Consider the following 13581-nt stretch of genomic DNA (forward strand, 5'->3'; position numbering starts at 1 on the left):
TATCAAGAGGGATAAATAAATATAATTCAAAGGTTCTTGGTCTTTAAAATGAAAAAGCGCGAGGGGGCGGGGGATAAACTTAGAGTAACTATTTATAGTTACTCCAAGGGAATAAACAAGGCTCGTGTCCATGATGTGGCAAAGTTGGCTTGATCTGATGGGTGGACTTGGAGGCAGTGTGTGGAGGATAGGGTTTGGTTGGAGCAGATGCACGTTATATGTATGTAAATGTAGGAATTGTGGTCGTCTAATCAGAAATCCCTAATCCCTTGCAACAGAGTTAATGCTGTAAGGTGAAATGATGGGGAAACAAAAGGGGGGAGGGGGGCGTTAACAGCAAAAGCAGCAGCGGTAAAAATTGATGGCCAGATGTGTTGCTTACTTCCTGTAGGCTTATTCAGAAATTTAAAAAATCAAGGGGTATTTAGAAATCGAACGTAAACAGAAACTGTCTTTTTAAAATATACACACGAACGAGTACGCAAGAGTGAACACAAGAAAATTATTAGCAAGACTAACAAGATACCGAAACAGATAAAGTACTCAGCACCGGAAGTGAAATCATTATTGGGAATTCCGCACATAGAAAGTCGGACAACAAAGGGAACTCTACATTTTTACAAAGAAACACGGAAATGATCTGATCAATAATTTTTTCGCAGTTTTTTTTCCAATTGAAGCGACAGCTATTCACTCTTGGATATGAGGCAGAGACCAAGAAATTGAAATTGTCTTTGTTTTGTGTGTTGAAACAAGAGAAAGATTGAGTCGTCCGAGGCAAGCTGAGACTGAGAGTGTGAGAAGGCCAAGCCAAGGCGGAGTGACTGACTCACCAGAGAATTATTTGTTTACATTATTTTCTGAAAGTGTGTTGCTCTTTAGATCTCTTTATCCATCAGTCAAGACTCGAAATCAAGAACCAGTTAACCTCTAGATCTAGATGTCTCAAGTAGAAGTGCTTTCTAGGGGCTACGCTGCAATAATAGGCCAGTAGATCGAAGTTGAAATAGGACGAGGAGTGGCACTTCTTCTAGAAACTAGAATCTAGATTTGTAGTGGACATTGTGACTAACTAAACTTCGACCATTTCTTCTACCTGTGCCGAAGAGTTAAAGTTATAAATTGACTTGTTAGACTTGTCTCAGGACTCTAGACAAAAAATCTAACTCATACCTAGGTGTGGATCAAGCATTTCACAGTTCAGACTTAAATTTATTTCATCAAGTTTCATTGACTAGATCTAGTAGTAGGATTAGCCGGAGACGTGAAACTAGATATCTGCCTGAGGAAGCCAGTAGCTATCATCTTTGGTCTTCAGCATTTACTCTTGAAAGAATTATAGCAAGAAGCAAGTTCATGATGAATAAGCTACCAACAATAATGGATCCGGCTGCAAATGCAGTGTATTGTAGCGTGAATCTGGCCTTCAAAATATGCTTTTCCATCAGTCTCTTGATGAGTGGTTTGTCTGCAACTGAGACAGGTGAGCTTTCACATAGCCACGGTTAAATTCAGCATGTTTTGATAACAACTCTCTTCTGGGATCCGGCCCAGATCTAGATACTCCGATGAAAGTAAAAATAGAATCTACTAAAACATTAGATTAGATCTAGTCTAGTTTGTATCCTTTGTAATAATTTTTCAAAGTGACTATTTCTCCGAACGTTCGGGGAAAAAAGTTGAACTCTATTTCTCCGAACGGTTTCCGATCTCGAGATTTTTGGGGTTATTTGCGAGATTTAGGCGTCGTCCTTTCATTCTGCCATTCTACGAGAACTGGGAAGAAGCATTTTTTGCATCAAATTCAATTTCTAGAGCTAGCTCTAGATTTAGAGATTTTTAAATGTCTGAATGTTCAGATACTTCAGTTGTGGTTTGGGCAACGTTCCCGGACGATACTTCATTTGAAAATACCTTCGAAAGGTACTGCGAGAAAACAAGACTGCTCGACCTTGGCAGTAACCTATTTTGCATTTAGTCACCCAGCAAAAACTAAAATCCTTCAGGCAAAAAAAAGAATCCCTCCACGCCCCCCCCCCCCCCCCCCCCAACCCGTTCACAACTTACACACACAAGCACACACATACACACGCACTCTCACACACACACACATACACACACAACCCCCCCACACTCACACACACATGTAACACTCACACACACACCACTATTAAGACTACAACACACTCGCGCGCGTGTACACACACACACACACACACACACACAGTCCTCTCCATTTGCTTATTATCAACAAATCTCGAGAACGTAAACCGTTTGGAAAAATGGAGTTCAAGTTTATTTTCCCAAACGTTCGGAGAAATAGAGTTCAAGTTTATTTTCCCGAACGTGCCGAGAAATAGAGCCAGCCATAATATTTTGCACTGGTTTTTCCCCTCTGGATGAACTTTCATGCAGGCGCTGCCCCTGCTTGCATTGGAGTCATATCGACTGGTAGACAAAAATTGCTCTTAAGGGGTCAGTTTGGCCAATTTTGATAGATTGTGTCACCACAAATTTGGTACAATTTGTTAAATTGTTCTTTCGTACTCGTTCAAGGCCTCTGTGAACTCTAAATAACTCTTAATATTTGGCTCCAGCTTCTATGCTGAATTGATGTTGAATGGTTTGCGATGCATGCACTAGATCTAAAGTTGGGTAAGTTATTTTGGGGGGGTTGAAAATGACACGGTGGTAGGCGTAGTCTTGCGCCATTTGCCAATCTCGTGCAGTTTTAGTAGCCTAAACTACACTGTGCGAACAGAATTTTTATTTCTTATTCACACACCTTGTTCGAATAAAATTATAAATTATTCGTACACCCGGTGGGAATAAAATCATAAATTATTTGCACACCTGGTGTGAATAATCGCTTCAGTAATTTAAATAATTGAAAATATTAAAGGAAGGATGCGAACGGAGATGAATATTCTTCAAGGTGTCTGGTGCAAACAGTACTTTGATACACAACAAGTGCACGCTGCCGATTGAATCAGTCAGGACGAGCAATATTTTTCCTGATGTACAAGCCAAAAATTGCCATTGGGGCACAATTCACTGAAATTTGACAGTGACCTTCAAAATCAAGCCTGGTTGTTTTTCAAAAGGCAGTGAGTCGATTTGTCTTGGAATAATGTTTTATGCCAAAAATGGTACTTTTAGCTTTGCCCCTTTATGAACTAAAATCTGGCAGGTACCAACTGACAAGCAATAGCTGTGTGCGTGCACTGGGTTTTTTAAATTAAGGAGTGAGCTGAGCAATTCTTTTGCCTGTGAATATCCTTGGCAACGCTAGTTTCAGTCATTCCCTTGCCTTCTCAAATATACACTGACATTTAGCTGCGGTGCAGACTGCTTGGTCTCTTGAACGGCCTTAAAGTTAAAGTACTTCCATAGGATGTCAGTCCACTGATCACCTGAAACAATGGAACGTTTACTCCCTTTACAGTCTGAATGAAAAGTACACATAGGGGGCAGGTTTCTGTTGTTCATAATATTGTATAGATATGTATTTTATATTTTTCAGCACAAAACAAGGGGCATGAAAATTGCAACTGATGTCAACATGTTATTCTTTGGACTGGTAGACATGCTGAGGAAAACTCAAAAATTGTATTGTTGAAGTCTCCAGGTGTAAAAAATGCAAAAAGAAACTGATCTGTGCTATATGTAAAAATAAGGGTTGGTTGTCTTGAGCATATATGTTGTGCTATTGTTAATTTTTATTTTTCCCTTCTTTGTTTCTCAGAATTTTTTTTCTTCTATTTTTTGGTCTTTAGTTACAGAAGATCTGAGCTTATCAACGACTACGGTAAACACTACAACCGGAGACATGGGAGATGACAAAAGTACTGCCAACACAGGTTAGTAATTCTCCTTCGTCACAGAGATGATTTATTGTCACTTTTTGTATTATAATCTTTACATATGGTGAGATAAAATGTCATATAAAGTTGAACCTGCTTTTTTTCTATATGTGAGGCAGCGAGGTAAAATCAGGTTAGGCTTCGGCCGCCACCCGGGCAAAATTCAAACATTTCCTACCAACTGAAAATGTTTAAATGTGTCCCACGCGCATGACTGCAGTTGCGAACGCTGTAAAACACTTACCAAAAACACACAAAAAAGTCTTGAATTCTATTCAAGATAGATGGATATTTATTTCACTGTCTAAAGAAAGCCAAATAAATCAGCTTTCAGATGATAACAATAACTCCATATGCACAAAAATTGACAAGCGCCTGATTCCACTGCGTTGTGACAGATATATTGTAATGACAATGTCCAATTCATCCACCTGTCTATGATAACCACTTTTCTCCTCTATAATGGGTGGCCATCATGGGCAATTTTGACTGTAATGCGGTCCCCCCCCTCACTACACCTGTATCCCAGGCACTCCGTGCTGTCTTTCAATGATGTTGTTTTCTTTATTTTTTAAAAAGTCATAACAAGAACTGAACCTTTATTTAGCTTTTTCTAGCGTTTCAGATTTTTACAAGCTTGCCTTACACTACAGCCATCGTCTGGGCTGACGAGATCTCTTATTCTTTATTTACCTTAAAATTAGTCAGGTGTGCTTTTTTCACCTTCATGAAACTCTCGTCAACAGTTTCCCACTGCTGTCTTTGTTCTCAGTTTTGCTATAACTAATTCAGATAAAGTTGAGTTTTTGGGCTGTCTCAATTCTCAGCTTTGCCCTGGCTAAATCCAGTTTAAGTTGAGTTTTTGTGCTTCATTCAACAACCTCCAACTGCTATCTTAGTTCTCAGCTTTGCTATGGACTAATTCAGTGAAAGTGATTTTCGGGGGGGGGGAGGGGAGGGAGGATGTAACTAGTATACAATAGAAGGACTCGCTCCCCGCCCGCCCGCTCGCTAAACGAACTGTTGTCTCTGTTCGATGTGTAGCAAGTAGCAAACTACTCTTCGCAAGCGGACGGTTCGTTACCCGTCTGCTCGTTTGCGGGTAGTGCCAGCGAATAGTTCGTTACTCGCGGACGCTGATCTAGCGAGTCTGACCCAACTCTACTGTAATGACTTTTCTGTTAACATCCACCTCTTGACGCTCATATGACCTTATGCAGTTGCTAGTGCAGTTAAACCTCTACTTAAATAAAATAAAATGAGCCTTTAGCACAATGCAGCATTCACCTTAAGAACACTCCTTTCAAAGAACCTTTTGTTTGTTCTTGGGAGTTTCTTTGAGGGTCAAAAGGACATGTCAAGTTATTATAGAATTTATTTGTTTCACTCGGAGCAAATATTCTCCTATCGGTTCTCTAGTCATGTGTAGGAAGATGAGAGTAGAGATTGTCCATTTGTGAGGTCTCAGAAATGGGATTTTTATTGAAAGCACCGGATGTGTTTTTAACCCCTTCAATATCATTTTGATATGTCTGCTGCATCATCAGAGTACATAAATTAATTGTTATTAATATGTTGTTGTTATTTGAATAAAGCTGACTTTTTTCCCTCTCAATCTGTTTATTTTGTCTAATAATTTGAAGGGTTTTTTCCTAACATTGTTACACAGAAGATCAACTTTTTAAACTGAGTCAAAACATCCAGGATGGATTTCAGGAGAGTAAACACACTGTCGCCATCTTTGTAGATCTCCAACAGGCGTACGACAGAGTGTGGAGAAAAAGCCTACTCATGAAATTGATGGACCTCGGGATACATGGCAAACTTTACAAATGGATCAAGTTCTTCCTGTCGGATCGAAACATTGAAACCAAGGTAAACAATGCCCACTCGTCTAGAGAAGTACTCGAGGAAGGCCTACCTCAAGGTTCCTGTCTGAGTTGCACTTTGTTCCTGATCTTCTTTAATGATGTAACGAACGTGCTGAAATCAGAAAAGACTCTTTATGCCGATGATCTTGCTCTCTGGCAGACACATCACAGCACGATAGTAGGAGCAGGGAAATTAGATGAAGACCTCAAGAGGCTCCATAATTACTGTCAGAAATGGAAACTTAAAATAAACTGCACGAAAACAGTATACACCATCTTCACGAAGAGCCATAAAGCAGCCAAAGAAAATCTCAAACTAAAGATAGGAAATGAAAGTCTCCCCAAAGAAGAACATGATCCAACTTACCTAGGAGTCAAACTTGACCATAGGCTAACCATGAAAAGCCAAGTGGAGAACATAAGGAACAAGGCAAAAAAAAAGACTCCAACTTTTAAAGAAACTCGCAAGCAGTTCATGGGGATCAGACAAACAAACTCTGAGAGCTCTATACCTGGGTTATGTCCGATCTTCCCTGGAATACAGCAATAGCCTACTCACTATGTGCAGTACAACTACTTGCAACACCCTTGACAAGGTCCAAAACAATGCCCTTCGTTTTATAAATGGCGGCATGAGATCCACACCTACCGCCGCATGCGAAATCCTTGCAAATGTTGAACCCCTGGGAATCCGCAGAGATAAAGCAGTTTTGGAGCTACATGAAAGAACTAAAAGAATGTGCCCCAACCACCCAAACAGGAAATTAGTAGAAACATGGAAACCAAAGAAACGAATTCAACAAAAGTCAATCATGCATCACATCACAGAACTAATGGAGAGCCACCATCTACCACAAAATAGAAAAGAAACCAAAAGAGTCAACCAAAACATCCCACCCCACCTTTCTTTAAAAAAGCCAATCATTACAACATCTCTCAAAGACAAGAGCACAAAATCTTCAGACCCAGTGACGCTGATGCTTGCATCACATCAAACAATCGACAGCTATTCAGATGACTGGATACACGTCTATACGGACGGCTCAGCATTCAAAGGCACATACAGTACCCAGATGGAAGTTCCAATGAGATCTCTGCAGCCTGTGGAGAGAAATGCAGCAACTACGATGCAGAAATGATGGCAATTGAAACAGCACTGTACCATCTCCGCACAGTTTTTGACACTCATCCTGGAAAAGCACAGAGTATTGTGATTTTCTCTGACTCACTATCAGTATTACAAGCCATAGAAAATGACCATCACCTAAACCAAGATTTGACCCATATACTGTTTGGATCCCATCATCTGATAACATTCTGTGGCATCAACCTAGTAATGACACTCAGACATACCTGGAAATGACAGAGCAGACACACTTGCCAAACGGGGATCTAGACAGGAACAACCCAACATTCCAACTTCATACAACACTGCAAAACAAATCATCAAAAGCAACAACAAACAAGATTGGATGAACAGATGGGCCCTGGGAAAGACAGGCAGAGCAGTTTTCAAACACAAGACCACAACAAAAAGGAATGACAATATCAACCGCCTTCAGAGAAAGAAACAGACCACGATCTTCCGCCTACGAACAGAACATATACAGCTCAACTTCCACCGGAACAGAATAAACCCGGAACTTCCCCCAATGTGTCCCTTGTGTGACTATGCATATGAGACTGTGGATCATCACCTGTTCCACTGTACAGCCCTAAATGACATCAGAGCTACCCTTCTCCCTCCGAGACCTAACATTGACAACACACTCTATGGAACATTACAGCAACTGCAGCAAACCTGCACTTATCACTACATGGCATTTGACAGAAGGGCGAGAGCCCAGCTGTTGCTGGATCGATAACAACAACAACAACAACAACCTAACATTGTTTGATCAAAATAGTGCTGTATTATTCCTGAGAGAAAATTCCGTGATTCATTGAACCGTTAATTTCCTCTTTTCAGCTGGTGTAGTGGCTGCATCTGTAATTGCTGTTCTGGCCTGCATCATTGTTGTCGTGATTGTGTTTGTAATCAAGAGGAGAAGGCAGTAAGTATAAGTTGTCTAAGTGCTTCAGAAACAGTAAGTTAAAGTTTTCTATGAAAGAGTATCAGGTACAATAAGATCAAATTGTATCATGAACATTTATCAGGGACAGTGAGTTTATGATGACAATCTTGGGGAAAGACACCAAATGAAATACTATACAGGCCTACTGGTCTAGTGATAAAATATATCATAAATTTTTTGGGGGGATCAATTCTGATGAGATATTGTATGAGGAATCCATTTTCAATATTTGTTTTGCCTGAAAGTGATTATAAGACTAGAAAAATTATCCAAAGGTATGCAGTGGTTTTTTAAAACTTTTGTAAGCATTCAGAAAATGAGTAAAATTTGAGCCTTTACAGCAAGTTCTCGTGTAGAGCGAGAGTACTCATCTGTCCCCGTCGTTTTATGCAAGAAAAATTTTGAAATTATGCGATTCTGTTAATTTTAACATAGAATGATAAAGGAAAATGATAAGAAATTATGCAAAAAAATAATCAAATTTTACTAAATTATGCGGGATGCATAAAACGGTGGGGACAGATTCATATGTGGTGTTGTTAGAATGATTGTGGTCTCCTCCATTCATTGACCTGCAAGCCATTCATATCTAAAAGTGTGGTTGGAAACCCTGGACCAAAACATGAAGGAACATTATAAATGGCAAAAGCTAAATTTGTGCATGGAACTTTTTTTTCCGCTGTTCTCAAAATTGAGTTTTCTCCATGGCATGCTATATGAAGAACACTGCATCTTGAAAAGTTTGAACCCTACGCCACACCTATGGAATTTTTTTGCACGTAATATTTGCATAAATGCCTCCGGATAGACAGAGGCTTATAGCTTGAAAAATTTTAAAAACTTTGAGAAAAAAAGACAATAGACAAAATTTATTGCTTTTGTTCTGTAAAACTATAGATGTGGAAATCCTGTCCTTTTGGAAGTCTTATGATAAATAGCAAAAATCCGTCTTGTCATGACACAGATCAGGCTGTATAATAAATTTGCACTTTCTTGGGTAAGAACATTTTGTTCCAGAGTGTTCTTTGTAGGTTATAATATTGCACCTTTTAATAGGTTACAGAATCCAAAATTGATTATGGAATTGACAAAAATCCTATTATCACTATGTTACTGGGAACATCAAAAAGATGAAAAAGCAGTGCATAAAAACTACTGAAACTGAAAACTGGCTCTGAGCATATTCTCCTTAAGAGGGTAAAAGTGTTTCAGGCATAGTAGCCTACAGTAAAGTTAAGTTATATTAACGTGTATTGGGTACAGTTAGATTAAGTTCAGTAAGCACACCATGTACTGTAAGTTTATGTTCCTGGTATCTGTCACTTTGTACTGTGTGTATATTGTTTGTTAATCTCTGGTTTTTGAGACGCTGTACTATGATAATATTGTTCGTTAGTGGCGAGGGAAATTTTGAAAGGGAAAGGTCTGAAATTTGAAAAGTGTGTGTTAGCTTGTTTGCATACTTTTGACACTGGTAATAAAACAATGCCATCACCTCGCTAATAGTGGGCCAGCATTTTTCTTCTTCATGCTTGTTGACACAGGGTCTAGTTTGGTTAATTTTAAAAATCCATGCTTTGAAGTGACAAATTTGTGTCAAGGATTAGATTTATCAACTCAGGAGGAAGGATACACTCTTAATCTTTCACTGAATCTTCAATTAAAATTCCTTTATTTTCATTATGCATCTGTTACCTCTGCTTGTGTTTACCCTGTTCCAAATGACAGTTATTGTGTCGGTGCTCTCCACTTAAGGTCAGACATGGGATGGCAAAAGGGAGGGGAACATCATCCTGATGTGAGTGGTTCACAGGTGCTCTTGTATGGTTTGCTTTTTCCTACCTTTCAAATATGTATCATCCTTTATCTCTCCCCTTTTTTTCTTTACATGACAGTTGCAAATGTTGTAAAACTCTTACTATAACTAAAGCTCTAGTAAAACTTCTAATCTTTGACACTTATATGACCTATCCGTGTTACAAGTACCGTAAAACTCTTACTAAAGCTAAAACAAAGAAAAATCGTTCTGTTCTTAATAATAATATACATGTCTTGACTTTCCTCAGGTCCAGAATGATGGACAAGGAGAAGAAGATGCAAATCCAGATGTCCTCTGCTCGGAATGCCGGTGTATACCAGGATCTGACCGTCAGCGTTCCTGTAGATGAAAAACCACCGGCCAGCCCGGAGCACGAGAGACTACAGTCAGCAGAAGATGCTTGAGGAGCCTGACCAAATCGTTTGTGGGGAGTAAGGCTGCTCCACAAGGAGTTAATGTGTCGATTCAGCGGAGCGCCATTTTCATCATGTGTTTTAACTATGAGGGAAAAGGGTCTTTTAATGACCAATCTATGATCATTTGTGGATTTTTTAATAAACCTTTCAGTTGACTAATCTTTAAAGAGTAAGTAAGAGTGTAACTATTTGTAGATGAATGGTTTTACAAGAAGAACTTTTTGATTCTTATTTAGTTTCTTTTGAGTCTAACATCTAGCCATAGTTTTAAAGAAAAAAAGTTATTGTTTTTTAAAACCCACTGGTGTGTCACATTGGCATTTGTTCTAAGCTCAACTGAAGCTGAAATACAAAGAGAATTTGGATGCTTTTGTAAATTTTTATCCTTCTTTAATTTTTTTTTTAAAAGAGAAGTTCTGTGAAAGGATGCAAAGTTTTAATACTCAAGTGGTAAAAGTCGTGTTTGACTATGGGAAAAGGAAATTCTAGTCCAAATGATCTTCTGATTGAGATCATTTTCATACTTCCATTTTGTATGAAAATATAAATGACTACTGAGTGGTGGTGTTGTCAGTTTTTATTCTCTTGTTGAAGTTCACTTTGATATGTGAATGTTGTCATTGTCCTAGTGTGTTCATCAGTCGTGCTATTGTATGTCCATGAATTATGTTGTCTTATGTCCATGAAGTATGTTATGTTGTGTCCATGAATTTTGCTGTCATATGAGAAAAAATGTGTATTTTTATTAAATGTGAGGTAGGCCCACACCTATTAAATTGTGATCTTTAACTTAATTGTTTCTAATTCTGGAAAAATGTACTTTGAAATAATGACATCGGCTTGCCATACTTTACCACTTTTCAGTGCTTTTAAAGAAGAAATTGTTTTTAAAAAATTCGTTTGCACATAATTGTTTTTCCTAGTGTGCGTGTGTGCTGTAATTTTCACTCACAAGGTGCATACTTATTTGAACTGAAAAGTTTTTTGTCTTTGATTTTAAATGGAAATTAAGGTTTTTGAAGATTTTGTTCAAAATTTCCAAAGACAATTTTGGAGACTGCTGTATCTCCTGGGCTGTGAATCGTATTGAACACCTGCTGTTTGCATTGGTTATTTCTGGTACAACAAAGGCATTCACTTTTTTTTATGTGCTCAGATTATTTGCCTTTGAATCTATTTACCAGGTTGGGAATACAGATTATAAAAATTTCAATATTTTTTTCGCATGAAAAAGGTCTTCAATTGATTAACCTCACCAATTTGTTAAATGTTTATCCTTTCTCAACTTTCTGGCCAGTTAGGGACTTATGTCTCAGCTTTTAGATTTTTTTGTTCACCATGGCATTTGCTAGTATAGTCATAACAACTGAAAAGTATGTTATTGTGTTGTCATAAAATTACATATTTGGAAGGTATCAGCTGGAGTCAGCCTAGATATTTTGTCAGAATGATTTGTTGTTTTGTGAAGGTCCTCTCTCCAATGTGAGCCTCATTTTTGTAAGGAAACTTGTCGGAGAGATTTCAAAGACACATAGTCCACTCTGTACAAGTTTGAATTCAGAAAGGCTTTCTCTCCCCCACCCAAAACAGGTCTATAAATTTGTTTTAACAGTGTGTATAAAGGAATGGCATTTGTAGTATTTGTGTTCATTATGTATGTTGTTAGAGTATGTTTGAGTCTCTGCTTTTCCCCCCACCAAGATCTGTTTCTCTAAATGGAAGATCTCGGTCCTGGGTGTATGATCCGTTTTCAGAGCAATGTCACAAAAAGTGCCTCACGTCTCTGGGGAGAAAGATTTGTGTACAGCCATGACAATGTTGGATTCTCTACACTCACAGACTCTCTCTTCTCATACTCTACAGTCTACACACATATCACCTGTTTCTAGATTTCTGAATACTTGGAAAGAGAGAGTGTGGACACTTGGGATAGATACATTATGATGTTACAGTATGATCCCACAATGTGATCTTTAAAGTGTTTGTATTTTGATAAGTGTATATATATATATATATATATACGTCATTACATATGTCATAAATATAATTTATTGACAGTTTTTGAAGAAAAGATCTAAAAACCCTCTTTGGTAAGATTGTTGTTAAGTTCAATAGGTCAAGAGTAAGGGTTAAGTTCAGTAGCTGTAGGCAGGGTTAGGGTCAACAGGTGTAGAAAATGTTGTAATGGTTTATTGTAACAGGAGAGATTGCTTGAGCTGGCATCATCATGAATTCAGCCTATGGATGTGCTGCCAGTGAGGAAAGAAAGAACCAAGTATTTTTTTTTCCTTTGGTTAAAATATTTATTTAATTCATTATTATCTCATAATTTTTTAATTTAGCACCGGTATTCCTGAATTTTTTGTTTTGAATGTTAAAGTCCTTTGCTGACCGCAAGGAATCAAAATCTGTCAAAAGTTTAAAAAAAGAAAAGTCAGAAAAGAAATTGTTTTATTGGCAACAGTTATGGATCTTCATGTCTGTGGATGTTACTCAAAATAATTTGGTTGCCACGTTGGATTCTGTGAAGCTCCTGTGACCTCTCATAGTAAAATAAAACACACAAGAAGTTTCAGTACATAATGTAGCTGTTGACAAACTTTCTTTCCTGGTAGATCTACATGATGTGTTGAAATTGTCTAAGATGGCCACCCATTGTCCATGTGAAAAGTGGTTGTCTTAGATAGTAGGCGGATGACTAGAACTGAGTCTTTATGAAATCGAAGAAAGACAAGGGTAGGGGGAGTGGGAAGTGGCCATCATGTACAGATGGCCATTAAAGCAGGATTGACTGAAAGAATAGTGGAATCCATTTAAACCAACCCCTGTTATCTGAAACAGTGGTAAATCGAAAGAATATAATAATCCCAGATTTTGCTTCTTTTCCTATGAAAGAAAAACTATGGATTAGCTGAAATGCTCCCATTCCTAAACTGAAAAGAATTTTGAAGGTTATGTCATCTGTATTTCCACTAACAACTCTCAAGTACCGGTAAATCAAATCGTCTAGACTTATGTGCTTCAAGACAATGAAACAGATGAAGGAGACACAAGAAAGCATGTGTGTCAATTGCGGACCAGAGGGGGGCATCGCCTATGTACCGTTTGCCTATGTGTATCACACACATGATCAATAGGTCAACCTGCATATAAACATGATAGCAAATTTGAACCTGTCCCAGCACCTTATGTTGGTCATGGATTTTTGTCTCTGTGAAGCAAGTTGACATAGGCACTGCACATGATTATATGAGGACACTTGGTCAGTGTCATGATGTCACTGGCATTGGGCTTTCTTTCTCACTTCTTTCTTTCTACTCTTTCGTGAGTTCTGTGCGACTGTTTTCGCAGATTAAGCAAGCTGGCAGTATCAAAGAGAAAGCACAATGCGCACAGCCTGCAGCTCAAATTGCAGTAACTGAAAGAGGCAGATGAGAAAAAACTTTTGCATCAAGTTCAAGCGTGGCATTCTCAACCCTATACTGTCAACAGTCAACCCTATATAAATGAACGACCTCTCTAAATGGAAAACCTAGC

The 13581-nt window shown here is 38.4% G+C and overlaps 1 protein-coding gene across 1 annotated transcript; it reads left to right on the plus strand.

Moving 5' to 3' along the window:
- The first annotated feature begins 561 nt into the window (after window positions 1-561).
- Window positions 562-12627, plus strand: LOC101852249. Its single transcript, XM_005100022.3, has 4 exons — window positions 562-1483; window positions 3777-3860; window positions 7704-7788; window positions 9876-12627. Exons 1-4 carry the CDS (start codon window positions 1357-1359, stop codon window positions 10030-10032), a joined length of 453 nt encoding a protein of 150 aa, XP_005100079.1. The 5' UTR covers window positions 562-1356; the 3' UTR covers window positions 10033-12627.
- Window positions 12628-13581: the final 954 nt, after the last annotated feature.

This window comes from Aplysia californica, unplaced genomic scaffold, assembly GCF_000002075.1.
Source record: "Aplysia californica isolate F4 #8 unplaced genomic scaffold, AplCal3.0 scaffold00233, whole genome shotgun sequence".
NCBI classification, from domain to species: domain Eukaryota; kingdom Metazoa; phylum Mollusca; class Gastropoda; order Aplysiida; family Aplysiidae; genus Aplysia; species Aplysia californica.